Source organism: Notechis scutatus, chromosome 1 (genome assembly GCF_049901735.1).
Source record: "Notechis scutatus isolate UNSWTSFEM ecotype Mainland chromosome 1, rNotScu1.2, whole genome shotgun sequence".
NCBI classification, from domain to species: Eukaryota; Metazoa; Chordata; class Lepidosauria; order Squamata; family Elapidae; genus Notechis; species Notechis scutatus.
The window spans coordinates 127,281,318-127,299,231 of NC_142009.1; the positions used below are offsets into that span (position 1 = coordinate 127,281,318).

General features: G+C 39.2%; 1 protein-coding gene across 22 annotated transcripts in view; it reads left to right on the forward strand.

Annotated features, from left to right (window-relative positions):
• The window catches only part of DST (dystonin), a 333,803-nt gene extending 323,936 nt beyond the window's left edge, over positions 1 to 9,867 (forward strand). For 12 of the 22 annotated variants that reach the window (XM_087945452.1, XM_087945460.1, XM_087945467.1 and 9 more), the window contains 5 exons: positions 2,507 to 2,575; positions 3,330 to 3,529; positions 4,005 to 4,115; positions 8,419 to 8,542; positions 8,845 to 9,867. In XM_087945452.1, coding sequence (XP_087801578.1) covers positions 2,507 to 2,575; positions 3,330 to 3,529; positions 4,005 to 4,115; positions 8,419 to 8,542; positions 8,845 to 9,110 — 770 coding nt within the window. In that variant the 3' untranslated portion in view covers positions 9,111 to 9,867. The remainder of the gene's footprint in view (positions 1 to 2,506; positions 2,576 to 3,329; positions 3,530 to 4,004; positions 4,116 to 8,418; positions 8,543 to 8,844) is intronic. The other 10 variants (XM_087945608.1, XM_087945565.1, XM_087945573.1 and 7 more) reach the window with 3 other exon arrangements.
• Positions 9,868 to 17,914: the final 8,047 nt, after the last annotated feature.

Consider the following 17,914-nt stretch of genomic DNA (forward strand, 5'->3'; position numbering starts at 1 on the left):
TAGATTCCATGCCAGTTGGCAGACACAGGTTTCCATCTTCTGGAAGGTCAGAACGGTTGAGAAGGCAGCCTCATTTCTGTGGGCAAAATGTTCCATAGGGTGGGGGCAGTGTCAGAGAAAGTTCTTTTCCTAAATCCTTCCACTTGAAATTCTTTAACCAATGAGGTCTGTAATATACCCACTGTGCCTGACTGGATGGGACAAGTCTTGAGACAAGACAGTTCCTTGGGTAGCCTGATCCCATGCTGTGAAGAGCTTTAAAGGTGATAACCAACACCTAGAACTGGCCTTGGAAACAAACTGACAGCCAGTGCAGCCCACACAGCGGATGGCTAAATTCTGCATCAGCTGCAAATTCCAGATATTCTAAGGGTAGCCCCACATAAAATGCATTGCAGTAGTCCATACGGGAGATAACCAGGATGTGAGAGACTGAAAGAAGGGCTTCATAGTCTAGGAAGGAGCACAACTGGTGCAGAACACAAGCTTGTAACATGGTATAACTCATATTTTAAAAAGTGTAATGCGGCTATAACTTTTCTCACTTGTAAACTAGCAGACAGAGGCTGTGTGCACTTCTGTAGTCTTCAAGGACAGTACCATGAACAGCAATCTGCAGTAGTCCAACCCTGAGATTAAAAGGATGTGAATTACCACTGCATTTTCCGTTCCATGAATTGAAGAAACCAGTGTACCAACTTTCAAATCTGGCAAAGAATATTCTGACCATGACTTCTGCTTGTTGTTCTCCTGAGTAAAATGTGAATCCAGGAGACCTCCCAGATTATGGACCAATTCTTTCTGAAAAAGTATAATCCTGTCCAGTTGCAGAGGGGATTGTCCTGGAATAAGAAAAATTTTGAACCAACAACTATTCCATCTTACTGGAATTAAAATTAGTTTGTTTCATCTTATCTAGTGAAAATGTTACTAATCAGTTTGACATATTTTTGGCAGTGCCATAACACAAGTAGATTTTGAACCCAAATCTGTTCATGTTGTTCTATACAAGCTGTGATCTCTAACCTAGAGCCTGACTTGCCAGCTAGCGTACTATTGTCCATATGCAACATGCTAAGAACATCAGGACTTACAAGTTATTTTACAACTTTTATGGTTCATCAGATTACAAAATGAATCTCCATCTCTATTTACAAACCACTCTCTCCTGCCAAAACTTACATTTCTGTGTACACAGCCTCTTTTTCCAGCAGACATGACAAAAGAGAAGACAAAGGGTGGAAGGAACAAGATAGACTCAGAATAAAGGGAAGGGATTCTTGCATGGGGAAGGGGAGAAAAGAGAAAGGAGGAAATAGACACTTGGTGAGGTGACAGGAAGAAATAACTGGAAAGAAAAAAGAGAGACTATAATAAGTTGTTTCAAAGGGATCAAATTAGCAGCTAATACTCAGGCTAACAAAAGCATTCTAGCTTTGAAGCAGTTGGCAGTTTCTACAAATAGGTGTTGAATAAAGAGACATTATGCTCCTTACTTTGGGGGAATGGACACCAATATTTTGTAACACAGCCAGATTTTCTTCTTTTTCTATACAGATCAAGAGAAAGATTCCTTTTATATTATATTTTGTGTTGTCATAAACAAACTTCACCTTGCAAGAATGAAATTCTTTTAAATACCAGTGTATAGCAATATGGAAAGTTTTGAATTGTTTTTTTGTGGTTTACTGAAATAAATTTCAATATCCCTGAATAGGAATCCAAAATTGATTTTTTTTAATTTTCCAAAGAGAGTTTTGTGAAGTTAAGATGAAGTGTTTCATCCATAGTAGTCCAGACTAGCCAAGCATGATCTAGTTAACCGGAGAGACTCGAGTTCAAGTCCATACTCAACCACAGAAATTCCTTGGGTGACTTTAGGCCAGCCACTCTCAACTCATTCATCCTCACAGAGTTGCTCTTGCAGAAAAAAATGTGCTTTGGGGAGGGAGTGGTTTGCAGGCCACATTGAACTTCTTGAGAGAAGGTTGAAAATAAATTAACAAATAAATAAATCAAAAAATTTTCCCGAACAGAATAAAAATTTTTAAGATTGGCCTCACTCAAAAAAAGAGAGGAACAAGATTTCAGTCTTATGAAAATCTATAATAAAAAAACTAGCCCTGTGTTTAGAAAGATAAAATATGAATAGTAGTGATTATTTAAATATTGTGTGGCATTTTGTCTTCTCTTTCAGGTTAGCATGGTTTGTTCCATTCCTTTTTTTTTTTTTTTTGTTACATTTCTTCATTTTGACAGAGAAGTGTTGTTTTTGTTTTTTAAACATAGATGCCATTGGAAGTATTTGCTATTGAAATCATATAGGAGTCTTTGGTATTTCCTGAGAGAATTGATCTCGGGTAGGAAGAGCAAGCAAAAAGTTGTATCTGATTCTCTTTCTTGTTCTTCAGCTTTGAGTCTCTTGCATATGCATCTGTGTGATTGATTCTTCTCCTGCTAACAATTTTCTTTTAATATGACCCATGTCCTGTGTCATTTTTTCTAGTTCATCATCATGGGAGTAAAATGTTACGTTCGGAATCAAACTCTTCAATTACCACTCAGCCTACTATAGGTGGGCAAATCCCTCTCTCTTTGTCTCTCCTGTTCTTATTTTCTTTTCAATTTCCTTCTCGCTCTGCTTCAATATATATCAAAATCTGTTTTAACAAAACGCTTCACCTATTGAAGTTTTAGATTAACACTTGCTGCACTGGGCTGGTGCTTGAGAGCTTGCCTTTAAATTTAAATAATGACTTTGAGAAAATGTCTCAAAAGCCATTGCTGCTAACCCAAAGAGGTATCAAACGCTAACCATGTTTATGCGTCTGATCCTTGTGCATTGTCCTCTCTTATTATAACAGCATTCCGTTGGTATTTTAACATCCAAACCCTTCCTTAGAGTTTGGGAGTTCCTTGTTGCATTGCATGTTACCAAACTGTATGATTTCTAATTTAGACTTAATATGGTTTACCCTTTGCTCTCTCTTGTCTGCTTATCATAGCCAACATCTGTTTCTGTTTCTGAATCACCCAAGAAAAAATAGCATTAGTTGAGTGGGTCCTCAGGTTGTGTCTGTGCCTCAGTAACCAAATAGCATGTTGAGCCATTCCATTATCATGCTGATTTATGTTGACCGTGGTTCATCTTTGCTGGCCTAGAACATTAGATGCGCACATTTTACCAGTGAACTCTTTTCTTTCAGACGCATTACTAATGTGTTTGATTTGTTTGGTTTATTTGTTGAGAACTTGGCAAGGCAATGGTGTGGAAGAGGAAGGGGAGGCAAATGATCAGATTCCTAATTTTCTTTTTTCATTCACTGTAGCAAAAGGAAGGACAAACATGGAGCTCCGCGAGAAGTTCATGTTAGCAGATGGGCCTTCCCAAAGTATGGCTGCCTTCCGATCAAGAGGACGTAGATCACGGCCTTCTTCAAGGGGCGCTTCTCCCAACAGATCCATGTCTGTGTCCAATCAACCTGCCCAAGGAACTCCAGTTTCAGCTCTTGCTGCTAGTACGCCCAAGGTACAGTTTGAATAATCTTTGATATAAGATTTGATATACCTTACAATAATCTTTAATGTTACTTAATAGGATTGAGTCTGAACCTCAGTTAGTAGCAATAAAGCTGCCTTAAAACCAATAGGGAGATTTTAGTTATTTTTTCCAAAGACTCTAACAAAGTTTTCTATTGTTTCCTCCTCTCCCCTGCCTTACAATATGCAGCGGTCATGCAAGACTGGGAAAAAACATGTAAGCCATTTAGACCACAGAACGAACTTGTTCAAGGAGTAAAACATTAACCCCCCATTGCATTTTAGAAACACACATAATCCTTTTCCATACAGAATGCTTGTCCTCACTTGCTCCTGCTCAGTTTTGGTGTCTTGTTTTGGACTTTTACTGTGAAATTCATTCTTCATAACCTGACTGTTCCATTTCATGACATTGTTTTCCAACAACTGTTCTTCACATTTTGATTTGCCATTGTTTCATACAGACACCCCATCCTTTAACACGCAACTATGGTAAACCATGGTTGATAAACAGCAAAACGTCATCTCCTTGTAAACCATCAGAGTGCTCTGAATATCAAGTATCATCCACAGAGGTACAGTAATGGACAGATTTTTTTTCTAGTCTAACCACATTTCCTTCACTAAAACTATCCTGTTAGCTAACAGTGATTTCCATTCCTTATCAACTGTGCTGTACCTTCCATATTAATGCACTCTTATTTGTTTTCACTCTTCTGTCCATCAATTTTGTTTCTCCCCCCTTTTTTTAAACTTGTAAATTAATCAATTGTTGAAAGTTTGTTTGACTCCTATTTGGGCCTTGTTGAGCATGTAGTCCTTGTCAAAATGATAATTGATTTTATACAAGTGAAATTTTAGATTTATATAAATTTATATATATAAATTTATATATGAAATCTTTGTTAACAAAGACTTACATAAAAATAACAGATATCTTCATTCCCATGTTGACAGTAAGTTGGTTAAATATAGTTTTATTTGATTATATATCATTGATACTAATTGGTTCTTATTCCTAAATTAGCTTGCAATCTAATGTTATTTTGCTCGTTGGAAGGGTAAAACGTGCATAAGTTTAATTATGATCTTCAGATAATTTAACCTATCCAACACTTAGGTTTAAGTCAGGAAATTTATTAAATTAAAAATGGCTGGGAAAATCTATTAGCAATATAATTTGTAAAACTCTAAAACAGGGGTGTCCAACCTTGGCAACTTTAAGACTTGTGGACTTCAACTCCCAGAATTCCTCAGCCAGCAAAACTGGCTGCGGAATTTTGGGAGTTGAAGTCCACAATTCTTAAAGTTGCCAAGGTTGGACACCCCTGCTCTAAAATGTGTAGTGATAAATTTAAATTTGAGGTGTTCTAGCCTCAAATTTTGCATACCCTCAACTGGCCTCCAGCTAGCCTTCCTTAACCTGATGCTCTCCTGATGAGCTTGAAATCAATTCCCAACACCTTCCTGCTGAATGGATATTGATTCACAATCATTAAGTTACGTGACACCAATTTGGGAGATTATTTTTAATGTGTTACTCCAGAAAAAAAGATTTGCTTGCAGGGTAGTGTTTCAATTCCCAGGAGCTCTTGCTGCAACACTAGAGAATTGGCGTGGCATGCCGTGGATTGGCCCATTTTTGGGTACAAAGAGCCCTGGTTCTTACAACATGAAATTTTCCATTCTCATTTGTATCATTTAGAAGAGGGAAGAGGAATGGGGAGGAAATCTATAATTCCCCATGTTTTGCCCTGACCAAGATGAGCCAGAATTTAAAGAGTGACTCTTCATCTGCCACCGTATTGATTTACCAAAAGGCATCTTGAAGGAGGATCTCATTTTGGCCTTTAATGAATGAAGTGTATTAACCAATTTAAATAATTACATACTTCAAATTATGCAGAATATATTGAACTACATAATTTCTACTAAATCTGATCTCATTTAATAATCACATTTCTGTATGGAGTATTACAGCAATTAGAACAGAAAAATGCCAGATTATTTCTGCTGTTTTAAGTATAAAACTATATGGAATATGAATTATTGTCAGTTTTTAAATACAGGTAGTCCTTGACTTTTAGCAACCATTCTAAATTACAGTGGCTCTGAAAAAAGTGACTGACACACTCCTCACCCTTACAACCATTGCAGCATCCCCATGGTTCACATGCTAAAAATTCAGTCACTTGGCAACCGGCTTGCATTTACAATACTTGCAGAATCATTTGTGATTGCCATTTGTGACCTTCCCAGCTGTTTTTTGATAAGTCAATGGGAGAAGCCAGCTTTTCTTAACAACCACATGATTCACTTAACTGCAGTGATTCCCTTAGCAAGTGTGGCAAAAAAAGGTCATAAAATCAGGCACAACTCACTTAATCACTTTGCTTAACAATGAAAATGGTAGTCTCAGTCATAAATTGAGGAGTACTTGCACTCCATTCTATTTTGTCCCGTTCTTAGCCAACTGTAACAAAAATGACTTAAAAATAACTTAATTCAGCATATTGAACTCTTTGGAATATTCAGGACAGAAGACGGATGCTACAAAAATTAAGAATTCTAAACATTGGCAAAATTGAACATTAAATTGTTACCGCACATTGAAAAGTATTTATATCACCTTCAACATTACCATATTCACATCACATTAAACCACATTACTTTGGAATACAAATGAACAAAATACCTCCTTCTATCAACTGGAGTGTTTAAATAAACCATGGAAGAAATTTCTGTGATTTATTTAGCCTGGGGTTCATATTGGGAAGTCTGGCTTCTATTTATTCCCTCACTAAAAGATCAGAGGGTTCCTTTGAATTCCATCAATTTAGGCATCTTGCTTCTTGATGTTGAACATTAAGGAGAGAGTTTATGACATCACGTCCCAACACTTTTTATACATAGACAGTAAGAGTGTTGTAATATTTAGTTCACTTCTTTTCAGTCTCCAAGCAAAAAAGACACAGATGGTACATTATGTCATGCTCCCATGTGCATCCACCAACACCATGCTGGAGGGGATGGGATTTCAATTGTTACACAATGTTTTGAGTTATACTGGCCAGAACATAATGTGATGCCCGCTGGTGGACAATGGAATTCTTTTTCATCCATAAAAATTAACATTTCAGATTATTTAATTACTGTTCATTGGCAGTATCTACATTTAATCATTTTTAGGGCAAACCTATTGATACCAGTGCAACTTTTAAGTCATTCACAATTAATCAAGTCCCACTAATTTCAGTACATCTGTGCTAAGTCTTGATCCAATGGAATATATTTGCATATTTGAAGATGTTAATTAAATATGTTAACTAGAAATAAATCTGGAAGGTGCTACATGTTTATCCATATTGATTATTACAAATAGTCCTACAATCATTCATTTAGTGACCATTCAAAGTTACTTCATCACTGAAAACAGGTATTTCATGATTGTTCTCACACTTAGGACCGTTGCCACATCCCCATGGTCACATGATCAAAAATCAGTTGCTTGGCAACTGGCATAAATTTATGACAGTTGCAGTGTCCTGGAATCACATGACCACCTTTTGTGACCTTCTGACAAGCAAAGTCAATGGGGAAACTATGTTACTAATTTAACAACTTGCAGTGATTTGTTTAACAGCTGTGGCAAGAAAGGTTGCAAAATAAGGCAAAACTCACTTAACAACCATTTTGCTTAGCAACAGGAAATTTGGGCTCAATTGTGGTCATAAGTCGAGGACTACCTGTATTGATCCAGTAAAAATAATAAAATAGATGAAAGAACACATTTATGCAATATTTGATCCTGCTGCCAGAAAGGAACAATATTCATCTTCATTTACATTCACAGTCCTGCAGACTCTGGTCCTTGAACTTGTATGCAGGATATACACATTATGAAGGTGCTACTCCATGGAAAGAGGTGGGCCCGGGTTTTAAAGATTCAGAGGGCTTCTGAGAAGGGCCAGTCTTCCATTTTATGGGCTCAGTTATGCTGCTATACGATGGTTTGTGTGACAGGAAAAAAATGGCTGCACCATAAACAGTAATAAATGTAAATACACTATGAGCTTTTAAGGGCTGTAATCAACTACTGTGAAATCTGATCCTAAACTGAGATAGATTAGATAGATAGATAGATAGATAGATAGATAGATAGATAGATAGATAGATAGATAGATTAGATAGATTAGATAGATAGATAGATAGATAGATAGATAGATAGATAGATAGGCAGGCAGGCAGGCGGGCAGGCGGGCAGGCGGGCAGGCGGGCAGGCGGGCAGGCAGATGATAGATAATCCTGACATGTAAGAATTATTTGTTCATATACTGTAGTCCAGTGGCCCCCAACCTTTTTTGAACTAGGGACCGGTTTCACGATTATTTATTCTTCCACGGACCGGTACCTGAGTAACGCGAGACTCCACCGCCATCGGGATGGCTCTTCATTCGAAGCCCCCCCCCCCCTTCGACGAAACTAAGGCGTGAGCACCCAAACGCCGCTTTCCAACCGAAAACCCGGAAGCAACCGAAAACCCGGAAGCGCCGTCAAAACAAGATGGTGGCGCCCAAGCTTTGCGGCCCAGTAAAAAATGATCCACGGACCGGTACCGATCCGGGGACTGGTGGTTGGGGACCCCTGCTGTAGTCCCATCAATGTATATTGTAGCTTGATATATTATATTGCGCAGACAAGTCCCCACCTCAAGAAGGCAGCAATAAATACAGTCTCTCTCTGTTTTCCTGTTGATAGGTTTCTAAACAGTGCTATCTGGTCAATTTTGGTCAAAGCATTTTTTTGTGATCTGGGTGGAGTTCCAAATTCAGCCCTGTTCAATGCACGTGCTTTATTCAGTGCTCTTATATCCTACAGGGAACTCCAATACAAGGGAGTAAACTTAAACTTCCAGGATATCTTTCTGGGAAAGTTTTTCATTCTGGAGAAAATAATGGCCTAATTTCAACAGCAGCTACAAGAGCCAGAGCACATTTTGCAGGTAAGTGTTGGATTTGCCGGGATGGGGCACCTGCATCCTTGGGGACATCCCACTTGCAGAAGTTGAAAGTATCTGTCTCTCCTTAGCCTTCAGTCTGTAACTCAATCTCTTGTTTTTACTGCTATATAAATCTTATTATAATCAAGATGGGTCTTTTCAGCTTGGAATGCTCTGAAGCAGTAGAAGGTGCCAGTTGCATTTAACTTGAGTCAGAGTTCAAGTATGGGACAAGGCCCTCTTCAGAAGCAGCCTCATTTTGCTTTGTTCCACTAACCATGGATGTCTTTCATCTTGTCTTGCAGAACCTAGAAAAACATCAAGTAGGCCTGGCAGTCGTGCTGGAAGTAAAGCTGGGAGCAGAGCGAGCAGCCGCCGGGGCAGCGATGCCTCTGACTTTGACATTTCAGAAATCCAGTCAGTGTGCTCAGATATGTCAGAAACTGTTCATACCCCAATTAGACCAAGATCCCGACCGAATTCTCGGTCCGCCTCGGGAAAGCCTTCCAAAATTCCAACTCCACAAAAACGATTGCTAGTCAGAAAATTAGACAAGTCCTCCAAGAGATAATGCAGTTGGCTCCTCAAAGTATTTTCTTTTCTTCTGTGCATTAAATATTTAAGTTTCTAAGATGTAAATTATCCTGTAGAAATTATTGTGAAATATGGCAAGAGTTGGATTTTTAATTTTGCAAATGGCCTTATTTGTGTATCAGTCTTGATATTTTATGTGTATAGTTTTTGTTAACTTTTCTTTTGTTTATGCCATATTCTATGTGAATAGGAGAACATTTTTTAATGTAAACTAACAGTTGTTTGCAGTAACATATAGAGAAGTCACTAAAAGCTTTTATCGCTAACTCTTTGCATCATACATCCGCCTGGCCTGTTGCTTCATCATTTACAGTCAAGGATACCTCAGAACTTGATCTTCATACAGATGACAAAAACTTAAATAATACATTTTGAACTAACAACGTGGATGTTAATACCATGTGACCGAAACTTAAACAACAATGTGAAGAAGTTCTTTTTGCCATTATATTAATTAAACAATTTCTTCCAGTAAATTCATACATATTGCAATATATTCCCATGGTTTTCAGTGTGCTGTTGCTTTAAAAGACGGCAGAAACAATCTTGGTCCGGGGAAGGGGGGATGTTACACTAGCATTAGAATATCAGTATAACCTGCATTCATTGTAATGTGAGGTTTTCTTTTGCTTGAGTGGATGATAGCTTTGTATCATTGGACTCATTTTATATCAAAGCAGTTTTGCTTGCAGAAAAAAAATATATACAAAATAAATCTTGTCCACTTCTCTTTATTGCTGTGGTTTTCCTTTTATCCCAGGGAAAGAGATGTTCTTCATTATGCTTGCCTCGTATCTGCTTTGAAAAATGCAAACCCCATTTCTTCAAGACAAAAATTGCCTATTTATTGTATATTAAAGGGTATCACATACACACACAAATAACAAATATATCATCTATATTATTTGTTTCTCATCTGCAATCCTGGCCCTCCCCATTTCTTTCTGCATTTATTTGCAAAAAAAGTTTCTCCATTTCTTTTAAGTCCCTTATGTGATAGGTTTTTCACATACTGTTGTATCCATCTGTTCACATTGTGCTTTTACAATTATTATTTTCTATTTGTGGAAAGTCTCTTGATCAGGAGACACCTCTGCTAACAAAAAGATATTCTATATGCCTCAGATGTGTTTGTACCAGACTGCTGGAGGGCAGCCAATATAACACTGATTTTTAAAAGACTTTTGAGGATGGGAGGTGTAATCTTAAAAAGTGGCAGGCTGATTAACTTAAGGTCTATACCAAATAAACTGCAAAGCCATGCTTTAGTTGAAGCGCCAAGCATATAGCCAGATATAGCTTTAGCAAAGTTTTAAGTTTTCTCACTTTAAACCTACATTGGGTGTGCCCGGGGATAATAAGTGAAGTTTATTTTTACTGTGTGGTGCCTTTTGATGAAATTCCTTATTGGAGTCAGTGAATAAACAGGCTTGTCTCATGGATTGATTTTAAAAAAAACAAAGTAGAAAATATACACTGCTCAAAAAAATAAAGGGAACAGAAAAATAAGACATCCTAGATCTGAATGAATGAAATATTCTTATTAAATACTTTGTTCATTACATAGTTGAATGTGCTGACAACAAAATCACACAAAAATTATCAGTGGAAATCAAATTTAGCAACCCATGGAGGTCTGGATTTGGAGTTACACTCAAAATTAAAGTGGAAAAAAACACTACAGGCTGATCCAACTTTGATGTAAAGTCCTTAAAACAAGTCAAAATGAGGCTCAGTAGTGTGTGTGGCCTCCACATGCCTGTATGACCTCCCTACAACGCCTGGGCATGCTCCTGATGAGGTGGCGGATGGTTTCCTGAGGGATCTCCTCTCACACCTGGACTAAAGCATCCCCCAACTCCTGGACAGTCTGTGGTGCAACGTGGCATTGGTGGATGGAGCGAGACATGATGTCCCAGATATGCTCAATTGGATTCAGGTCTGGGGAACAGGCAGGCCAGTCCATAGCATCAATGCCTTCGTGTTGCAGGAACTGCTGACACACTCCAGCCACATGAGGTCTGGCATTGTCTTGCATTAGGAGGAACCCAGGGCCAACCGCACCAGCATATGGTCTCATAAGGGGTCTGAGGATCTCATCTCGGTAGCTAATGGCAGTCACCCTACCTCTGGCGAGCACATGGAAGGGTGTGTGGCCCCCTAAAGAAATGCCACCCCACACCATTACTGACCCACTGCCAAACCGGTCATGCTGGAGGATGTTGCAGGCAGCAGAACGTTCTCCATGGTGTCTCCAGACCCTGTCACATCTGCCACGTGCTCAGTGTGAACCAGCTTTCATCTGTGAAGAGCACAGGGTGTCAGCGAATTTGCCAATCTTGGTGTTCTCTGGCAAATGCCAAATGTCCTGCACGGTGTTGGGCTGTAAGCACAATCCCCACCTGTGGGTGTCGGGCCTTCATACCACCCTCATGGAGTCTGTTTCTGACTGTTTGAGCAGCCACATGCACATTTGTGGCCCGCTGGAGGTCATTTTGCAGGGCTCTTGCAGTCCTCCTCCTGTCCCTCCTTGCACAAAGGCGGAGGTAGCGGTCCTGATGCTGGGTTGTTGCCCTCCTACGGCCTCCTCCACGTCTCCCGATGTACTGGCCTGTCTCCTGGTAGCACCTCCATGCTCTGGACACTACACTGACAGACACAGCAAACCTTGCCACATCTCGCATTGATGTGCCATCCTAGATGAGCTGCACTACCTGAGCCACTTGTGTGGGTTGTAGACTCCATCTCATGCTACCACTAGAGTGAAAGCACTGCCAGCATTCAAAAGTGACCAAACCATCAGCCAGAAAGCATAGGAACTGAGAAGTGGTCTGTGGTCACCACCTGCAGAACCACTCCTTTATTGGGGATGTCTTGCTAACTGCCTATGCTTTCCACCTGTTGTCTATTCCATTTGCACAACAGCATGTGAAATTGATTGTCAGTCAGTGTTGCTACCTAGGTGGACAGTTTGATTTCACAGAAGTATGATTGATTTGGAGTTACATTGTGTTGTTTAAGTGTTCCCTTTATTTTTTTGAGCAGTGTAGACAAATGGTTGGTGTATATTATGAAAAAATGAAAGCCATTGTTCTACAATGGGACCATATAGTTCCAACTGCCTGGAAAATGAGAGATGACTAGGTTTGCAGCTGACTCCAAATTATCAACAGGTTTACAATGCGAAAAAGGTTCAAAATGTAACTAAGCATCCTGCAGAAAGTAGTATTAAGGTAATGAATGTAATTTATCATAAACAGGAGTGAAGTGATGTACATTGGTCCAAAAATTGCTACCTTATTAACAGAGAACTTCTAGGATTTAGGCTGGAAGTTGACCAATGTTCAGAAATAGCCCAGCTTAAAGATTGGCGATGTGAGGCAGGAAAATTTTGTCCCGATACAAGTTGTTTTTTTTGGTACTCAATGCACAAGCTAGAAACTGGTGTTGGTTGCCTTGTGCTATTCCTTATGGGAAAAATTTGTTTGATACTTGTCATTTTTGGTATTCATCGCACCTCCCAGAACCAATGAACAAGGACTGAGATACCACTGTATTTAATAATAGGTGTGTTTTTCCAGAAGATCAGTGTATACAGGCGCTGTACTGCAAATAGGTCCAGGGATTCCTATTGTGCTCAGGCCCAACTTCTTTTGTCTGATTCGGGTGACATTTTTTTCCCTGTTTCCTTAAAGACTTGGTTCCTTCTTATCTACTTTCCTTGAGGGAGCTTTTCCTGGTTTTTGTCCACCCTGCTTTACATGCTTACTTCTATCTTTAGGTACAGTGGCTTAGGCCTAGTCTCACACTGCCCACCTTTGGCTTGCCTTGGGTGGCTGAATGGCCAGGTTGGGAGCAGCTCAAGGCCTGCAGTGAACTCAGGGGGCAGGGAGTGGAGCACAAAATGCTGCAGGGTGGGGGAGGCCTAGGGCAAACAGGCCTGGGCCTGTGCTAGGCCCCTATCCCTGAGGCTTCCCATGCTCTGCTTAACCAACACACACATTCATTTAATGGCCTCCTCAGGGAAAGCAACCCTTAGCCACATCCTCACCAAAAATTCACGGATGAACGGTAAATTATCCATACACTTGTCTAGCGAAAGACAGAAAACTCTCTTCAGCTAGAACAGACTAAGGGTAAAGGTAAATTGCCTCGACTGTGGGCACTGCAGGCATGAATCGAGACAATATGAACATGTGGCCTCAAAAATGGTTGAGTTGTGATTAGAAAATCATGCAGAAGGCCTGTCTTTTTATACGTGAAAAAAAACAACAGAAAGGGAGTTCAAGTTAGGCACCAGGCCCAATTATTGTAGACCAGAAGCATTCATAGGAGGCGCCAAAATGTGAAAGATGGCAGATGTGACATCACAATAGAATGCCTGTCCCTTTTGTAAGCGCAGTGATGTCACACATGAAAGGCACACAACTTCAACCACAAATGTTGCACTTACCCTATTGCAGATTTTTAATCTTCGGCAGATGCTCATGTGACTCCCAGTGACAATTTAAGGGGCAAAAAAGTTGGTATGTTTCTGTTGAATTTAAGGTTAATATCAGGACTGTCTACTTTTCTGCAGAAATATATAATTCTGCTGTTTGTTATATTGTTGGGTTTATTACTTGGTGGGTTTGTTTTCAAAATTTCTTGTAGCGTTTGTGTTTAATTAGATCTAATTTTCTGTTCGCATTTTGCCTAGCAGCAAAATGGCAGGCAAAGTTGTCCATGAAGCAAATGGTTATTCATAATTTACTGTGCTATGGATCAACTGAGGATGCTCTGCTGTCTTTGTCAAGTTAGTTTGTGCAGCTGCCTACAGTTTTTAAATCCCTGACAAAATATAAGACAAAAAATATTCATGAAATACTGATGATTACTTCTTAGCAGTATTTCCTATGATGGACTGCAGACAAAAATAATAAAGAGAAAAAAGCCTGAGGTTGCTTGTACTGTATGGTGTGAAAGCTGGATTACTGCATACTGAGGTTTTTTTGGCCACAGGGATACTTTCTCACACACATAATTCAACTAAGTAGTCCTGAGTAGGTTAACCTGTGGAATGAAAAACTTGCTCACATACACTTCACACATTACCATAAAAGGTTATTTAGTGTGTTTTTCCCAAGGACAGAAAATAGTTGTTCATAAGAAGAAAGCTGTTCATAACAAAGGATATATTTAATCTCCCTACCCTTCTGTCTCCCAGTTCTCTGAAAGCCCTGAAACTGGCAAAAATGAAATTCATGGTTGAAAGGCAACAAGAGTCCATAAAAGCATGTGCTTTTTCTATTATCAGACAAGATCATTCTGTTCTCTTTCAAGGAGGGAAGCGTAGTATGATGAAGAATCTTTATAGCATAGTGCTTGCCTGACCTGGCAGTTGTGCACTGAAACCGAAACGTTTCTTATATTGGTTTTAGCTGGGACAGTGTTTGAGATGCATTGCGGTTAAAAAGAAAAAAAGCCAAATAGCATAATGTTTGAACTTATAATACTAGACATTGCTTTTTCTCTCTCTAAAGTTTCTTTAGTGTATGTCAAGACCTCTGCACAAAACCTGGGAATTGACCAAATCTGTCACAGTTTTCAAAATGTGGCCTGGCAAATTACCAGAAGAGAACATGGCTTACTGTCTACTACCCAGTGTGGTAATTTTCAGTCACCTCAGAAATGCTTTGCTTTCAACAAAGATGACTGAAACAAATTCAGCTCACTTTTCATGCCTTTTCATGGCATTAAAAAAAAATCTGGCCAATTTCATAAAACTATGGATGTTATATAAAAAAAATGTTGAACCGTTTAAAAGTTTCAGCATTTTTACAATCATTCCTGCTTTAACATTGCTGGAAAACTGGTTGAGGTATAAATAGCACCTGAATCGAACTTAAGAGACTTTTGCTTATTATTGTAACAAAAATCAAGGGGATAAATTTTCAAAATAAAAACTAGTATAATCTAACAGAAATTGTCTGAAAGTTCCTGGATTTCCTTTCTTGCGTGTGGATACTTCACAGGATACAAGTGACAGAATAACAAATATAAAACTACATGTCCAAGTTGAATTTTAGGAATCTGAAACCAAAGACGGAGAAACAGGAAGAGATGATAAGGTCCACAAAAAGCAAAAAAAGTTTTGACTGCCAGGAACAAGATACACAGTTAAAAAAAAAAACCTGTTCAAATATTCCTTTTGTTCACTTATTTTCCACAGACGTTCACTTCAATGTCATCCATTGAAGTATGGATGCCTTTGCAGCATGGAAAACATCATGGACTGGGCCGATCCACATACTGGTATTTAGGACCAAGTGGAAAATGTGAAAGGGGTTTGTGATTCAAAGCAACATGCACTTAACTAAAAAGCAGCAAGACTTCCAAACCAAAATTAATCACTGGCATGATATTTACTTCAAAGGGTTTTACAACTGGGCTAGAGAAAGAACCTGAGATCAAAGCACATACTATATTAATTACTTAGCATAGACCTGACTCTTTTGGCACTCATATAAGCTATCTGTATTCTTTTCTCTCTGCTCCTACATATACCTAGGGAATGGGGTGAAATTTGAATCTTTCTGGGGAAAGCTGTCCAATGTTGTTTAAAACCCCACGGGTTCAACAGAAACAAATGTAAAGGCTTAACTGCATTGCTTGTAATTAATGTAAGATCTCTATTCCTGCAAGGGCCTTGACTTATTTACTGACCCACTCACATTTCCACAGTGGGTGACAGTACATGATTAGGCTAACTGGATCATTCAGTGCAGTCCCTCTATACAGGGAAGGTTCCTTGTCTCCCATGAACTTTTCCAGCAGAACAATGCCAGTGTGTTTTCATAACTTCACCCATTTCTTCTGCATTGTCCAGACAAACATCAACAGAAGAGAGAGAAAAAAAAAGGGGGGGGGGGGAATACCAAAGGTGAAGGGAGAGTGAAGGGAAGTTCCAGAAATAGCAGCACTTAAAATCCCCTGTTCATTGCAAGATATAAAAGTCCCCCATCCCTTCCCTTGGCCCTTTGGACAAGCTCTATTCAAAGATATGTTTATCAACCACATCCTGTTCACATCTCTCAGTCTTACCCATCCCACCACTCCATCAGACTGGCACTCCAAAAATCAAACCAAGATGTCCTTTGCAAGGAAAACAAAGCTTTTGAAAAAAAGAAAGGAAAAGTTACATAAAGTGAACTGCCCTCAAATTGCAACAACATTCACACGAAGGGGGGAAACAGGAGCAAAAGAAGCCCCCCAAAAGTAACTGGGAACACATCCTTAACATTCAGGCCATTCTGATGAGTCACAGAAAGATGGCAGCCTCAATTCTCCCCTCACCCCTAGTCATCCTCTCCAGGCATGCATCCAGTGCATCCAGTGGTGCATTAACTATTAAGCAGACTAAGCACGTGCTTAGGGCACCAGGCCCAAACGGGGTTCCACAAAGTTGAGAATTTGCCTTCATTTGTACAATATGTACAAAGAAGGGGGGCACCAAGATTTGTCAATGCTTAGGCCTTAATCCACCACTGAGTGCGTCCATGAACTGTGCAGCCAGGAGCTGATCTCAGGAGCTCCTCATAAGCCTGAGGTAGAAAGTGCTGCTCTAACACCCTCTGGATTGGCACCTGTGACGGACACCCTCAAATGCCTGACAGGGGACCCCATAGTCAAATACCACAAAATCCAGCTTGTTCCAAAATTAGAATAGCCCAGTATTTAGCTGAATTCTTGAATCGGTTATCAAAGCAGAAATTGTTTTGGTGGAAATCTGGGCATCAATGAATGCATCAATCAGCTATATTTCTGCAAGCTTGTCCTTGCTCCCCTGCCAATTTAATTTCTTCATCTCATCTGAACGGCATAAGACAGTTCTCAATGAAAATACAGTTGAATGTTGGTGAAGGCACTATGCTATGTAGAAAATATTAGCTTATTTAGTATTCACAGAACAATGCATTGAATTAATGGAAGAGCATGGGGGGAAAGTCACCAAGAACTTTGTTAGGAATCTGTCCACCAATTAGTTGGGTTGGCAATATATAAACCAACAATATATGTTTGTAGCTTTAAGACAAAATCACTGTATTGATTTATACTATATTCCGATTGGTTGATTATATTGCAAATTACCATAAGAGGGAGCTAGAGATCAGAGCTTGCTCTCTCTGACATTCTGTCTCTCTGACTTTCTGTTGCTATCTAAGGTTCTCTGTTGTATTTATGCTGTGCTTATACTTCGATATTTTTGTTTACTGTAAATGACAAAGGCAACCGGTAAGAAGATTTTGTAATTGGATATTCTTTGGACTGTTAAACCTATATGACCTGGACCGTTTATTGGAGTGTGCTATTTCTTAAAGTAAGCTTTAACTCAATTTAGTGTATTTGTGTGTGGCTGGATAATTATTCATAACTATTCTCATAAACGTTTCCATATGCATATCCTTGTTACTCAAGGGTTATTCTGTACATATCATAACAAACTTGATAAATAATAGCCAGCATTGATGAAGTTACCTAGTTTGGATAATGAAACGTCTGCAAGAAAACAACCAAGCTTGGGAAGCACCAATGACCCCTCATTTCAACCCTGAAAATATTCTTTCAATCCCTGAATATTCTTTTTTATTGATTACTTCCTTCTTCCTGCCTTTGCTGATTAATTCCTTATGCAAATTATTGTCAACCTGGCCTTATATCTGCAAGAATCAAAAGAGCTGCTCAATTCCTGGTGATTAAATGGATACATCTGTACATATTCCTTGGTAACAGTGCTTTCTT